Genomic DNA, 15868 nt, shown 5'->3' on the forward strand with positions numbered 1-15868 from the left:
CGGTAATCGTGCCAGAGGTGGTTCTGGAACAAAGCAGGTTTTGGAATAAAGGCTTCTGGCCTATTTAGGCAACTCCTCATTTATGTGTGTTCAAGGGCTGCGTCTCGCCAAAGTAGTAGTAGTAGTAATAATAATAATAATAATAATAATAATAATAATAATTTTATATCTCGCCCTCCCCGGCCAAAGCCGGGCTCAGGGCGGCTAACAGCAGTAAAATGATACAACATTCTAAAATCATTTCATTTCATTATAAAATCAGTTCAAATCAGATTAATGGCAACCATTGGGCTAGAGTTCTGTGAGGATTGCCAAAGGAGGGGGTCAGACTGTGCCCTGGCCAAAGGCCTGGTGGAACAGCTCTGTCTTGCAGGCCCTGCAGAAAGATGTCAAGTCCCGCAGGACCCTAGTCTCTTGTGACAGAGCGTTCCACCAGATCGGAGCCGCAGCCGAAAAAGCCCTGGCTCTGGTCGAGGCCAGCCTAACCTCTCTGTGGCCCGGGGCCTCCAAGATGTTTTTGTTTGAAGACCGTAAGTTCCTCTGTGGGACATACCAGGAGAAGCAGTATGAGAGACGGTACGAGGGTCCTAGGCCGTATAGGGCTCTAAAGGTTAAAACCAGCACCTTAAACCTGATCCTGTACTCCACCGGGAGCCAGTGCAGCTGGTATAGCACCGGGTGAATGTGATCTTGCAGCAAAGACCCCAAAAGGAGTCTCACTGTGGCATTCTGCACCCGCTGGAGTTTCTGGGTCAGTCTCAAGGGCAGCCCCACGTAGAGCGAGTTACAGTAATCCAGTCTGGAGGTGACCATCGCGTGGATCACAGTGGCTAGGTCAGGGCGAGAGAGGTAAGGAGCCAACTGCTTAGCTTGGCGGAGATGAAAAACAAACCCGGAAGTGGCATGAAAAGGGGCAAAAATGGCCCTGAAAGAGCGCAAAAAACCTATGCTTAGCAATCCCATAAGCCGTTGCAAGTGCAATTCCATGAGCCCTTGCACCGGCCTTTGAGGCCTGTCGAGGGTCGGAATTTGAGCAAGGAGGTTTGGAGGGAGCGATTGTGGTGTTTGCAGGTCTCTTTAATTGTGTTCCCAATAAACGCAATTTTGCTTACATGTGCGCTGCCTCGAGACTTAACCCCCATGTAAATGGGGAGTTGCCTTTACCGGGGATCCTATTATCGCCCTTCCTCCTTGCTTGGTTACTTGATTCACTGTTTGCGTTTGAGGCCTGCGTTATTTCTTGTTACGATTTATGCTATAAAATTCCAACAAATATTCCCCACCCCACTTTTCTTTGCAACAGAGTTCCGTGTCCCTGGGCAGCGAGTACGATTATTCGAACAGCTCCTTGTGCAGTTTCAACCTCCGGAAATCCACCGATCTGCTGACAGAGTCTCCGGCCGTTGAGGTATATTCCAGCTTGCCCTCCCTGACTCGTTCTGCCTGCATCCCTCAAAAGCTCCTTTCTCCACCATCCGTAAATTAACGTGCTGTAGGTGTACTCTCCAAGCATCCTAATTAAGCCTCAGTTATTTGCAATGCAATCAAAACACTGGTTCAAAACACTGCAGCTGGACTGTTTAAATTCATTTAATTTAGTGTTACATTTCTACTGTGCCTTTTCTCCCTAGGAAATCAAGGGTTCCCCCCCCCCCGCCCCAACTCCAATTCATCCTTGCAACAACCCCAGGAGGTGGGTTAGTCTGAGGGCCTGTCAATGGTCCAAGGTTAGCCGGTGAGCAGAGAGACTAGAACTCGGGTCTCGCAGGTCCAAGCCTGTCACTGTAACCCCTACACAACGCTGTCCTCCACCTTCTTCTGAAATACGAGCTCCATTAGGTGCCTCCCGCTCCTGAGTTGTTCCTATGCCACAAATAAGAACCGGTTCTTCAAGAGCCAATGCCAGAGCTTGCTTTTTTCCTCTTCCCTCCCTGTTGCTTTGTCCTTGTGTGCCATGACTTTAAGCTTGCAGGCCGGGAACTGTCTTATTTCAACGGACAGTCTGCAAGCGACTCTTTGCCCTCTGTGATTCTATGGGCCTTTGCCAAGCAACTTTCTTTCCTGATCTTCCTCAGGTCCTGCTCTCTAGCTGTTCCCGGTGCCAGGCCTGCAGCTCGCTGGTGTACGACGAAGAGGTGATGGCCGGCTGGAGTTCAGACGATTCCAACCTGAACACCACCTGCTCCTTCTGCGCCCGCCCCTTCGTGCCCTTCCTCAGCATTGAGATCCAGGATTTCCAGGCAGCCCCCAGGTCAGAACCCCGGGCGGTTCCACTCCCCTTTCATTATAGGGGTGGCCTGGTCAGCAGCACTGGCTGCTGTCCATTGGGACTGGTGGGGCGGAACTTAGGGGACCCACCACTTGGTGACACCAGAGGCAATGACAGGCAATGCTTACAACCAATGAAAGGCTCCTAAGACTGGTGGGGCAAAAGTCAGGGAGCCACCAGTAGGTGGCGCCAGAGCGGATGGCTGGCAGAGAATTGGAGAACTGAGACTGTTCTTAGGATTCCAGAGACAAGAGGTTTAGCCCTTTGCAAATAACAGCAAACTGTGGTCAGCCTGGAATTACATGCAATACTGGCCTTTTTTTTTCAAAGAAGAACCGTTGAAATGAATGGACATGACTAATTTAGGTCCGTTTTCAATAGGTCTACTCTGGAGTAGAACTCGGTTGGATACAGCCTTCTGTGTCTCGGTTGTGCCATTTTTACCTTCAGAGGAGAGCTCAATTCCTCTCTTTTTTTAAAAAAAAAAAAGTCCAAAAAACAAAAGCAAAAAAACCCCTCCAAATATTCCATGCACCTAGAAATCTAGTATGTCAGGATGATGGAGTCCAGCAGCATCTTCTCCAACATTCTAGTTTTCTAGGTGCAGGGATTTATTTATTACACATACGGACATGTGATTTTCCCTTCTTGCAATGCAGGCCGAGAAACAGGTTAGCTGTCTTGGCTTGTTTTGAGTGCGGGGCTGAAGGAAGACGCTTGGTGCTTGCTTTTTTTAAGTAAGGCTCTAGTCCTCATGTTTGCCCAAAAAAACGGGGGAGGACTAGAATACGTTGGCGTATATATTGAGTAGATGTTTTTCTCTCCATCATTTCCGCCTCCCCAGCATCGCCGACACCTCGGACACCAGCTCTATCTCCTCCGATTGGCCGCGGGACAGTGAAGCCCCCGCCCCAGGGAGCCAGGGCCCGGTCCTCAGCGACCGCTCCCACTGCCTGTCTCTGGATGAAGCTGAGCCGGAACCCGGAAGGGAGTCCAGGGCTGGGTCTCTGTGCAACGGCTTCACCGAATCTCCGGTGCGGATGGGCTTGGGGAAGAACCTTCTGGGTCTTGCAGCTAGAAAACGGGGGAGTTGCAATGAGAGGAGAAGCAACACGGAGAGCCCAAGGGCCTTATTCCCGTTTGGGCAAGCCCTCGAGGGCCGCGTGATGCCAGTGGTGGGCGGAGCCAGAGGCAAAAGTGGGTGGGGCAACACATGTAAATAGCACCTTTGTGCGATGGGGCTAGTTCCTGCTACGGGCAATAGACTCATCCAGCGAAGCCAGAGGGCATAATCAGGGTTCAAGGGAGGGTAGGACTCGAACCCGTGGCTTCAAGTTGCAGGAAAAAACACTTAGGATACAAAGCAGGCCTAGCGAAGGGTGTATGTGGAGGGCCGCATCTGGCCCCTGAGCCTGTGGTCCCCACCCTCCCCTCCCCTCATTCTAGCTAGACAGGCCTATTTTGAACCCAGGCTCACCCCCTTGGCATTAAATGCTGCGGACTCGCTTCTGGAACATTGGCTTGATGCTGTATGGCCATGTTCCATCCCTACCGGGCATGGCGCGGGGCCTGCGATTTAGCTTCTTTAAAGTAAAATTAAAAAATCAGCTTTCTAGTCCTCACCAAAATCTGATACTGCCTCTTGCTTGCCTGGTGTTTGTATGAGTGTGCATGTAGAAATTTATTCATACCCCACCTTTTTACCTGATGGGGCTTAAGCCTGCTTACGGTTAAGAATAAGAACTGCCAGAAACATACTGTTACAGAGGTGAAATTCAGATTAATCTCTTGTCCTCCTGTTGCCTCTGGCCCTTCCCACTGTTGCAATGCGGCCCCAAGAAGCTTGCCAGGAGGGCAAGCGGAAGGCGGTTCTCCGTCCAGAGCACTGAACCAAGCATTCCCCCTCTGTATAAGTCAGCTTCCAGTTTTCCTACCTGTCCATTTTTTTTATCCTTGCCCCTTTTTTATATTGTGGGGTCCGGCGGTAAAGTTGAAAACGGGCGAGAGCAACGCAAGGGTTGACGTCTGTCGCGACGCCTTCCTTGTTCTTACCTGTGCTTCGTTCACCCCGCTTCCAGGTTCCTCAGGGTCCGGCCCCCGAAGTGGAACACCTGGCCTTTGCCTACCTGAGCCCCTTAGTCCTGCGGAAGGAGCTGGAGACCCTCCTGGAGAACGAGGGAGGGGACTTCCTGTCTCAGCCGGAGCTGGTGGACAACCACCCAATCATCTACTGGAACCTGGTGTGGTACTTCCAGCGCCTGGGTCTGCCCAGCAGCCTCCCCCAGCTGCTCCTGGCCAGCAAGCACTTCCAGTCAGCGCCACAGGTGACTCATCTCCCCATCCCTCCTTATCCTTACGGGAACAACCCTGCGAAGTAGGTTAGACCAAGAGAGGTGGGAAACTTCTATGGCCCTTCAACACATTGTTGGACTCCCATCAACCCCAGGCAGCCTGGCCCAGTGGTCATGGGTGATGGAAGGCCAGCAACATCTAAAGGACCAGAGGCTCCCTGCCCTGGACACACATCCCAACCAATCAGGGATCATATATTAGATACAATTGCAGAGGTGTAAAGCAGGGGCACAGAGCCTGTTGCCCTCCAGAAATTGCTGGACTCCCAACTCCCAGCAGTCAGGGGTGATGGGAGTTTACACCTCTGAAAGTGCATTAAAGCCCTATGCAGCCTAGGACCCACGTACCTATGGGACCGCCTCTCCTGGTATGCCCCGCAGAGGACCTTAAGGTCCACAAATGACAACACCTTGAAGGTCCCAAGTTGCAAGGTGGTTAGATTGATCTCAACTAGGGCCAGGGCCTTGTCAGCACTGGACCCGACGTGGTGGTACGCTTTGTCACAAGAGACTAGGGCCCTGTGGGACTTGACATCTTTCCGCAGGGCCTGCAAGACAGAGCTGTTCCACCTAGCCTTTGGTTTGGACTTGGTGTGACCCTTATGTTTCCCTCCCCTTATGGTATTGATTTATCAGCTATTTAAAATGAGGCTGCATTTTAAATTGCATTTTAACCTGTATTTTAAATTGGTTTGTTTGTTTTTCTCCCCCCCCCTCTCTTTTCCCCCTATTATGTTTTTACTGTGATTTTATTGGTGTTAGCCGCCCTGAGCCTGGCTCTGGCCAGGGAGAGAGGGGTATAAATAAATTTTATTATTATTATTATTATTATTATTATTATTATTATTATTATTATGTGATATGTGATCTCTGATTGGCTGGGGCATGTTTCACACAGTGAGCCTGTGGTCCCGCAGGTGTAGCTGGACTGCCACACACATTAGCCCTGGCCATCCCTGGTGATGGGAGTTGTAGTCTAGCAACTTCTGGTTCCTTCCCATTGCCCTAAAGCAAGTTGTCCAGAAATTGTCCTGTGACTTTCTGACCGTAAGAGATCTGACAGTAAGAGCTGCTCAGTAGTGGAACCGTCTCCCTCGGGAAGTTGTGGAGAGATTGGATGGTCATATGGCCTGGATGCTTTATCTGAGATTCCTGCATTTCGGGGGGGGGGGTTGGACTAGATGACCCTCGGGGTCCCTTCCAACTCTACAATTCCATGATTCTGTTACCAGGGTTGGGGAGGAGCTAGGGTGTGACCCTCCAAGTGTTGCTAGACTCCAACTCCCCTCATCTCTGACCATTGGCTTCTCAATACGGCTTATATTAATAATAATAATAATAATAATTTATTATTTGTACCCTGCCCATCTGGTTGGGTTTCCCCAGCCACTCTGGGCAGCTTCCAACAAAGATTAAAAATACATTAAAATGTCACATATTAAAAACTTCCCTGAACAGGGCTGCCTTCAGATGTCTTCTAAATGTCAGGTAGTTGTTGTTTTCTTTGACATCTGATGGGAGGGCGTTCCACAGGGCGGGTGCCACCACTGAGAAGGCCCTTGCCTGGTTCCATGTAACTTGGCTTCTCTCAATGAGGGAACCACCAGAAGGCCCTCAGTGCTGGACCTCAGCGTCCAGGCAGAACGATGGGGGTGGAGATGCTCCTTCAGGTATACTGGACCGAGGCTTACACACTGCAACTATGATACTTGGCTTATATTTCAGCTTCCGGCCCATTGTTTTACTGACTGATTGGTTAATTATGCAATGTGACTTAAGTTGTACCTGTGGTGTTTCATTACGCCATTGTTATTTAATGTCGGTAAGATGCTTTGGGATCGGTATGAGCGGACAGCAACATAGAAAGACAGATTATTTGTTTTGCGCTCTCTGACCTTCCCCAATGACTGCCCTCCCTCTCCGCAGGGCTTGCCTCAGGAGGGGCTTCTCGTGAACGTACGTTTGGTCTGGGACGTGTTGACGCCAGACCCCGACAGCTACCCCCCACTTTACGTCCTCTGGAGGTTCCACGGTAAGAACGGTGGATTCTGGCAAGAGCAAGACCACGGGTTACCTTTCCGTGGGGTTGCTGCGGGGAGGGGAGGGACCATACCAGGAGATGGCCTGCCCCCGCCATGTCCTGTGAGGCTTCCCCCAGTGTGTCTTGTTTGTTCGCTATGCAGGAAAACTCCACTGAGCTAGATAAGCTTGATCCCACTTAGCCTTTCACTAGCCGGGTTCGTGAGGAATGGAGCTTCCATGTTCAAGAGCAGTCTGCTTCTCTGTCCTGGGGACAAACAGCAGGGGAGGGCTATTCCATCCATCCATCCATCCATTCATTCATTCAACTTGTATAACTACTTCATATTTCAGCAGAAATGTCCCAAGATTGAACTTGCAAAGGCTTGTTGGTTGTTAGGCTCTGTTTCTGCACCTTTTCTGCCCTCTCTACGCTCTTTTTTAGGGTCCTTTTTTGCCACTTCTGGGCTTGGGGCAATGCGCGCTCACACATGCCTTGAACACACATATTGATATATTACAATGTCAGAAATAATGATGGAGCTATGTAGAAGCATCGGCTGGCTTCACGGTTTTTCCCACATTGTGATTTTTTTTGCATAACATACACACACACATCATGATTCATAATATATTGCCAGGGCAAAAATTATAAAACCAATATCGCAATATGGACTTCAGACTGATTTTGGATGATATATCGCCCGGCCCTGACATACATCATGATTTGCGATAAATTGTACAGTCAAACCTTGGTTCCCGAATGGCTTAGTTGCTGAACAAATCAGCTCCTGAACGCCACAAACCCAGAAGTAAGTGTTCCAGTTTGTGATCGTTTTTCAGAAGCCGAACGTCGGACACGGCTTCAACTTGAGTGCAGGAAGCTCCTGCAGCCAATCAGAACCTGTGCCTTGGTTTTCGAACGGTTTCGGGAGTCAAACGGACTCCCGGAACAGATTAAGTTCGAGAACCAAGGTACCACTGTATTGCCAGGTCAACAATTATGAAACCAATATCACAATATGGACTTCAGACCGGTTTTGGACAATATATTGATATATATTGAGACCTCTGGGTATAGGGCGGTATATAAATTCAACCAATAAAATAAATATCGCCCATCCCTAGCGCAGTCACGCGACAGTTGGATGTGCATAAACACAGTACATACTTAGGCACACGCTCTCTGTCTCTCACACCCCATATAGTGCAAAATTCACAGAGTACCAAATACTGTTACAACTAATAATAACAGCACGAAATCCACATTTTGTGCAACACAGTTAAGCAGCAGCAAGTAGCTCGAAGCAATATGCATAAGTCCGCTTGCAGACACGTAACCGCCTTTCTTCGCACCCCACCCAGGTAACATCCCGACCCGCCTCCAGTCCTGGCGCCGACACAACCACCCCTTCTCGCTCTCGTTCCTGGAGGCTGTGCTGAGCTCGGTCGGGATGGGCGAGATGCACAAGGCCATCTCTCTGTTCCTGGACACGGTGAAGGAGCAGTCCGGCACGGCACACATGCCCAGGTACGATTTCTCGTCTCCTGCCCCTCTGCCCACCCACTCCTGCACGTCCCTGCGGCAAGCTTGGGCCCACCTGGCCCAGTGTTGCCTACACTGGCTGGCAGAGGCCGTCCAGGGTTTCAGGCGAAAGTCTTTCCCCTGCCCTGCCTGGGCATGTCAGGGATTGAAGCTTGGGCGTTCTGCATGCAAGACAGGTGTCCTGCTACTCTGCCATGGCCCTCTCCTCTAAAGATGAAAGTAAGATTCTACTTCCCGTGCTTCTGGATGAAGGGTATATTTAAATAGTCACAGAGGAAGACACCTTATATTAAGTCAGACTGTTGGGATTTGCTTCTCGCAATGAGGGAACCGACAGAAGGCCCTCGGCGCTAGATCTCAGTGTCCGGGCTGAACGATGGGGGTGGAGACACTCCTTCAGGTATACAGGACCGAGGCCATTTAGGGCTTTCAAGGTCAGCATCAACACTTTGAATTGTGCTCGGAAACGTACTGGGAGCCAATGCAGATCTCTCAGAACCGGTGTTATGTGGTCCTGGTGGCCACTCCCAGTCACCAGTCTAGCTGCCGCATTCTGGATTAATTGCAGTTTCTGGGTCACCTTCAAAGGTAGCCCCACATAGAGCGCATTGCAGTAGTCCAAGCAGGAGATAACCAGAGCATGCACCACTCTGGCGAGACATTCCACTGGCAGGTAGGGTCTCAGCCTGCGTACCAGATGGAGCTGGTAAACAGCTGCCCTGGACACAGAATTGACCTGCACCTCCATGGACAGCTGTGAGTCCAGAATGACTCCCAGGCTGCGCACCTGGTCCTTCAGGGGCACAGTTACCCCATTCAGGAACAGCGAATCCCCCACACCCACCCGCTCCCTGTCCCCCAAAAACAGTACTTCTGTCTTGCCAGGATTCAACCTCAATAGGAACATAGGGAGCTCCCTCTCAGTCTCTTGGACCATCCAACTCAGTGCTGTCTGCACTGACTGGCAACAGCTCGCCACAGTTTCAGGCAGCCATACCTGGAGATGCTGGGGTTTAAAGTGGGGGCCATGCAAGGCAGGTGCTCTGTTGCCAAGCTACAAAATTCCCCACGGTCCCATGGGCGCCTTCACAGGGACTTCTGCGCTCCTCTGATTCCCACTCCTCGTTCTCTTCTTCTCCTTAGGAGTGTTTACCACGAGATCCTCTTCTTGAAGCTGGCAGCTCTGGGCAGAGACCACGTGGACATTGGTAAGTGCAAGGCCCCTGTATCCCGGAGGGGATTGAATGGCACAAGCTACTTGGAGAGAGGGAGGATGTCTGGAGAGCTGCTGCCGGCCAGTGTAAGCACTGCTGAGCTGGATGGGCCTGTGGTCTGTATAATAATAATAATTTATTATTTGTACGCCGCCCATCTGGCTAGGTTTCCCCAGCCACTCTGGGCGGCTTCCACGGAGACCAAAAATACACTAAAATGTCACACATTAAAGACTTCCCTGAACAGGGCTGCCTTAAGATGTCTTCTGAATGTCAGGTAGTTGTTTATCTCTTTGGCATCTGATGGGAGGGCGTTCCACAGGGTGGGCGCCACTACTGAGAAGGCCCTCTGCCTGGTTCCCTGTAGCTTTGCTTCTCGCAGTGAGGGAACCGCCAGAAGGCCCTCGGCGCTGCACCTTAGCGTCCGGGCAGAATGATGGGGGTGGAGACGCTCCTTCAGGTATACTGGGTCGAGGCCGTTTAGGGCTTTAAAGGTCAACAGCAACACTTTGATTGTGCTCGGAAACGTACTGGGAGCCAATGTAGACCTTTCAAGACCGGTGTTATGTGGTCTCGGCGGCCGCCCCCAGTCACCAGTCTAGCTGCCGCATCGTGGATTAGTTGTAGTTTCCAGGTCACCTTCAAAGGTAGCCCCACGTAGAGCGCATTGCAGTAGTCCAAGCGTCAGGGGACGTGAGAAAGAGATCTCCGCACCCAGCAAGTCATTACCCACACAGGCTGCATCCATGAGGTCTAGGAACTTGCTTGTATTTCTTCCCCCCCAAAAGAAAAAGCCTAACATTCTCAATAATCTTTTTGGCACTTCCTTTGCATCCATGAAGTTTGAAAATGTGCTTGCGTTGTACATTTTTGAGATATGTTTTTCCTTACCCTCTTAACAGTTTGATTTCAAAGTCTTATCTTTGTTCTGCATTTCTATCTTTTTAAAAAATATTTCATTTACTTGACAATACTGAAACCAATCGGATATCCATTCTCTTCTTGTTTTTTTAAGGTTTACAACCACCTTCAGAAAAATTTAATGTAGCCCATTCTGCCCCCATATTTATTTTCTTTTGTGGGAAATAGCCCCAGGGGCATTTTTCTTTCCATATAGACTGCTTCTTACAATAGGATTAAAAAAATTATTTGTCGACTTTTACCTCCTAAATCCTCATGATGCTGAAGTGCAAATTCAAGGCACTTTCCTTGTGTCCATGAGGCCTAGAAACCTGCCTGTGTTCATTTAAAAATAGGAAGACGAAAAAAGCTGAAAAAAGCTGAAATTCTCAGGGTGCTAAGATCCAGCTGTCAGGTCCTTCTGCTTCTCCCACAGCAGTTCTCAAGCTGTGGGTCCCCAGATGTTGTTGGACTACAACTCCCATCATCCCTAGCTAGCAAGGCCAGAGTTCAGGGATGATGGGAGTTGTAGTCCAACAGCATCTGGGGACCCACAGCTTGAGAACTGTTGTAAGAAGAAACCTGGAGAAGAGGGAGCGCCTTCACTTTCTGCCTCTTCCCCTCTCTGCAGCCGACTTCGACAAGAAATACAAATCTGCCTATTCTAAGCTGGCCAGCAGCATGGGGAAGGAGACTCTGAAGCAATGGAGAGCCCAGCCGCTCACCTCCAAGGCCATCGACTGCCGGAAAAGCTTTGGGGCCAACCTGGAATGCTAGCGGAGGTCACCCGTGCCGCCGCCGCCGCCAACCTTCCCCCCCGCCGTTTCACCTCCGGCACCCCCACCCTCCAATTCCTGAAACATAGGAATCGCCAAGGACACAACGGGAGCTGATAACCAAATCGCGGCGGGAGCCGGTCGCTGCCACCGCAGGACCTCCTCTGGGGCAGACTAGGGGACCCCGAAACGAGAGGCCGATCGCCGTCCTCTCCTCAGAGACCCCTCTGGTCCCTGTGTCCCCCCCGGAGCTGGGACAAGGCATCCCAACGCTTGCCGGCAGTGGAGAGACGGCGGGTCTCAGGGACCACGTGCATATTGAGGTTTCGGGAGCCCCTCTCCCCATCCCTCCCGTCCCAGCACTGCACTCTGCACGTGCATGAGAACACCTGGACGCCGTCCCCTCCCTCTCCCGTCTCCCCCCTTCCTCCCCACCCGGGTCAACCCCTCCCAGAGCTCCTCTATATTTTTGTGCACAGTGTTATTTTCTGGAAGGCAAGTCTGCCCATTTCTTCCCACGACACATCAGGGTTCAATTCAGGAAGAGGGCAACCCATCTCAAAGCCAAGTTGGGTTTTTGTTTTTTTGTTTTTACCGTCAGTGTTGTTTTTTTCCGGAGTTGGGTGGGGGTGGGAAAGGGGGGGGACGGAGAGAGAGAGAGCTATTTTATAATTTATTTATTGTTGAGACCTTTTTCGTTGTTGTTGTCGTCGCTTCTGCTTTAACTGCCGAAAAGAGGAGCCCGCTAGCAGGTGATGGGGTGGTTGGGGTAGAAGAGCCCATTCTACAAGTCCACCTCCCTCTTTCTCTGCTTTGCCAGCCCCTTCCCCAAGGGAAGGGTTGTCTCCAGCTAAGTTCTGCTCAGGCTTGTTGAAATTAATGAAGTTGGGCCCCATCCGCACTACATATTTAAAGTGGTATCGTACAGCTTTAAACAGTCATTGCTCCCCCCAAAGAATCCTGGGAGATGTAGTTTGTTAAGGTTTCTCAGAGTTGTTAGGAGACCTCTCTTCCCCCTCACAGAACTATAATTCCCAGAGTTCCCTTAAGGAGAAAGGTTGGTGGTTAAACCACTCTGGGATTTGTAGCTCTGGGAGGGGAACAGGGGTCTCCGTGCAACTCTCTGCACCCTTAACAAACCACAGCTCCCAGAATGCTTTGGTGCGGGGAGCCGTGACTGTTTAAAGTGGAATCGTAGGGCTTTAAATGTATGTTGCAGGTGCAGCCTAGCTTAGTCCCGTTAATTTCAGCGAGTCTGAGCAGAACAAACGTTCGGTGCAACCCGGCGTGTCGTCCCGCCACCCCACTTTCTCCTCAGGGCTCGGATTGTGCAATATGGAGGCTGATCTCCATCAAGACCCTATTTGTTGTATTCTTCATTTTGTTGGTTTGTCTGTTTCGATGTTCCTGGTTCTGTAAATAAAGAGGCTTCTGTATTTTCCTTCCGGGGTACTGCACACGCGTCTTCGATTGGGGCACAAGAGGAGGCCAGGCTCAGGTTCGCCTCGGGATCCCAAGTCCGTAAATGCGACGACGGAACACGAAGATCTGCTTTAATGTGTGGTCCCTGATGGGTTGGGATGTGTGTTTGTGGGGTCCCCATACATACTGCGAGACCACTTTAAACAGTTACGGCTTCCCCTAAAAGATTCTGGGACCTGTTGTTTCTTAAGGGAGCTGAGAGTTGTTAGGAGACCCCAGCTCCACTCATAGAACTACAATTCCCAGAGTTCTCTGGGAAGAGAGATGGATTGCTAAACCATTCTGTCTCAAAGAGTCAGGACAGACAGAAGTAAACTACATGGACCCAGTGATCCAAGCTGGAGGTATAAAGCCACTTCCTACATTCTAGATCGTTCGGAGCCATGAGGACTGGAATCTTAACATTCGTTTTAGGGGAAAGACCACCACTCTGTATTGCAGCACCTGCTGTAAGTGCAACAGAGCCCAAACCCCATCTCCAGCTTTTCAAGATGGGATGTGTCCAAACCCCAGAGAGCTACTGGCCAGTCCATGCAGAGCAGCGATGGGGAAACACTGGCCCTCCAGATATTCCTGAACTTCACCACCTCACTCAGCATGTCCAGTGGTCAGGAGTTGTATTCAAGGGGTGTCTAGGGCAGCCTGTCTCAACCTGTGGGTCCCCAGATGTTGTTGAACTACAACTTCTATCACCCCGAGCTAGCAAGGCCAGAGCTCAGAGATGATGGGAGTTGTAGTCCAACAACATCTAGGGACCTGCAGGTTGAGAAAGGCTGGTCTAGGGAGAGACAAAGGTTTGACTCTCCCCCCCCCCCAAGCTAGATGTACTGACGGGTCTAACTCAGGAAGTGGCAGTTTTTTAATGTTTCTAAGGCCTCATCTGTGCCATACATTTAAAGCCATTTTAAGAGCCGTGACTCCCCCAGCCTTGCCCCCAAAGAATTCTGGGAAGTGTAGTTGTTTGAGGGTTGAGCGCTACAATTCCTTGGCAAGAGGAATTGGTTGATAAGAGCCAACTGATTCTGGTTTTGTCCTCGCCCTCCCTCCACAAAGGCCATGTGGAGACTAAGGAGGTTGCAGGGAGCCAGGGTCGCCCACCGGAACGATTGCAAGGCCACAAGCGCACCGTCCATTTAAAGCACTTTTAGCCAGTCATGGCTCCCTTCGCAGAATTACAAAGGGTCCTGGGGATTTGCTAGGAGACCCTTCTATTCCTCTCCCAGAGTTGTAGCTCTGAATGTGACTTCATTAAGGAGGTGGGCAGGTGGAGCTGCCCCAATGGACCGGCCTCCCCTATCTGGTGTCAGCAGTGAGGGATTCAAAATGGCGCCCCCAAGAGCATTATGCGAAACATGAAATCTTGGCTCACGGACCCAGGGCAAGTTCTGGTGGAGTCTCCTGGGCTGCTGAGGCTCCAGACCTGTCTACCAGCACAACCCTGTGCAAGTTTGCTCAGAATTCGCCCCCGCCGTGTTTAATGGGGCTTCCTTTCCCCACATGCATGGAGGACCGCCATCTGAGACTAGACACTCCATGTTCTTATAGGGCGGAGGACGTCACACCAGGAAAACGAACCTCAATTGTGTTGTTTTGTTTTTTAACGGGGACGGAGGGAAACGGCCAGGAACTGAATCGCCAGCCTCCCCTGGGATGACCTTGCCAGACTTTTGGCGCTGGGGCTTGCCAGAAATAGCCCGTTTAGGAAATCAATACTTCCCTCGCTTTCTGTTTTGGGTGGCAGAAGCTTATTGGCCCCCACTGCTTCACCGTCATCCGTACTTGTGGGGAGGGCCCGGAGCCTGTCAGTCGTGCTGCCAGCCAATGAGGGGCAGAGGAACAGAAGGAAGCCATAGATCCAGGCCGGAGTCCCAACTGGCGCCCTGCCATCTTTCCTTTTGTAAACTGGCAGCCATGTTGAGTCCTGGCGATATCTGGGCTTCGGGGACTGCTGTACAGGGGTTTTTTAAAATTTTATTTTAGGCTTGCCGCTACCGCCACCTGTTCTTTTCTCTTTTCTTGCATTCTCTTTGATGAAGAGCCACAACTCTGGGCATGCTTTTTCTCCCCAAATTTATTTATTTGGTTTTCAAATTACAGAGATATATCAAACATAGATAATAAAAACAAGGTTCCAAGGAATCTCCTGGACTTCCATCTTCCCCTTTGTGTGTCTTATTATTAATCATTTCCTCCCAGATCTTTTATGATACTCCAAATCCTTTACCTACCTCTTCCAGTATGTCCAGAATTCAGCCTTAAGCTGAATCCTAAGGATTTTAACTGTTTACAATGGTCTTTAAGATAAGTTATAAATTCTCCCCATTCCTTATTAAAATTTTGGTCTTCCTGATTTCTGACTCTTCCGGTCGTTTTAGCCATTTCAGCATAGTCCATTAATTTCATTCTTCTCTGGCTGGGACTTTATCTTCTTTCCATCTCTAGGCCAGTAACATCCGTGCAGCTGTGATCACATACATAAATAGTCTTTTCTTCTCCTTTGGGATTTCGGCTCCTAGAATTCCTAAAAGGAAGGCTTCAGGAAAGTTGTTTTAAACATTTTTTTCAACTCATTATATATCGTTTCCCAAAATCCTTCTACTACCTTACAATTCCACCACATATGATAAAAGGTGTCTTCTAAAATGCATGCTTTTCACGTAGAAGGACTCGGGTTCGATCAGCAGCAAGACTTGGACACAGCCCTTGGACATTGAACTCCTGGAGTCTAGACAATATTCAGATAGTTGAACCAAACCAGATCCTCCAAGTGTTCCTATTTTCCAAGGACAGTCCCAGATTTACAGAAGCCGTCTTGGTTTCTGATTTGATCCCAGAATGTCCGGCTTTTCCTTAGGTAAGGGTAAAGGGACCCCTGACCATTAGGTCCAGTCATGGCCGACTCTGGGGTTGCGGCGCTCATCTCGCTTTATTGGCTGAGGGAGCCAGCGTACAGCTTCCAGGTCATGTGGCCAGCATGACTGAGCTGCTTCTGGCAAACCAGAGCAGCGCACAGAAACGCCGTTTACCTGCCCGCCGGAGCGGTACCTATTTATCTACTTGCACTTTGACGTGCTTTCGAACTGCTAGGGTGGCAGGAGCTGGGACCGAGCAACAGGAGCTCACCCCGTCGCGGGGATTAGAACCGCCGACCTTCTGATCGGCAAGTCCTAGGCTCTGTGGTTTAACCCACAGCACCACCCGCGTCCCTCGGCTTTTCCTTAGGACGTCCCTATTTTCTTTGGAGAAATGATTGAGGGTACAAAGCTCTGACTCGGAGTAAGGCAGCATTGCATATTTAGTATTTAAAATAG

The 15868-nt window shown here is 50.3% G+C and overlaps 1 protein-coding gene across 3 annotated transcripts in view; it reads left to right on the top strand.

The window, feature by feature from the left end:
• Window positions 1–12516, top strand: part of DENND4B (DENN domain containing 4B) — a 59024-nt gene extending 46508 nt beyond the window's left edge. For all 3 annotated transcript variants that reach the window (XM_081840825.1, XM_081840827.1, XM_081840826.1), the window contains exons 21-28: window positions 1304–1408; window positions 2076–2251; window positions 3114–3303; window positions 4348–4593; window positions 6547–6652; window positions 8005–8170; window positions 9329–9393; window positions 10931–12516. In XM_081840825.1, the coding sequence (XP_081696951.1) occupies window positions 1304–1408; window positions 2076–2251; window positions 3114–3303; window positions 4348–4593; window positions 6547–6652; window positions 8005–8170; window positions 9329–9393; window positions 10931–11076 (1200 nt within the window). In that variant the 3' untranslated portion in view covers window positions 11077–12516. The remainder of the gene's footprint in view (window positions 1–1303; window positions 1409–2075; window positions 2252–3113; window positions 3304–4347; window positions 4594–6546; window positions 6653–8004; window positions 8171–9328; window positions 9394–10930) is intronic.
• The last annotated feature ends 3352 nt before the right edge of the window (window positions 12517–15868 follow it).

This window comes from Podarcis erhardii (genome assembly GCF_964252035.2).
Source record: "Podarcis erhardii genome assembly, chromosome: 15".
Taxonomy (NCBI): Eukaryota; Metazoa; Chordata; class Lepidosauria; order Squamata; family Lacertidae; genus Podarcis; species Podarcis erhardii.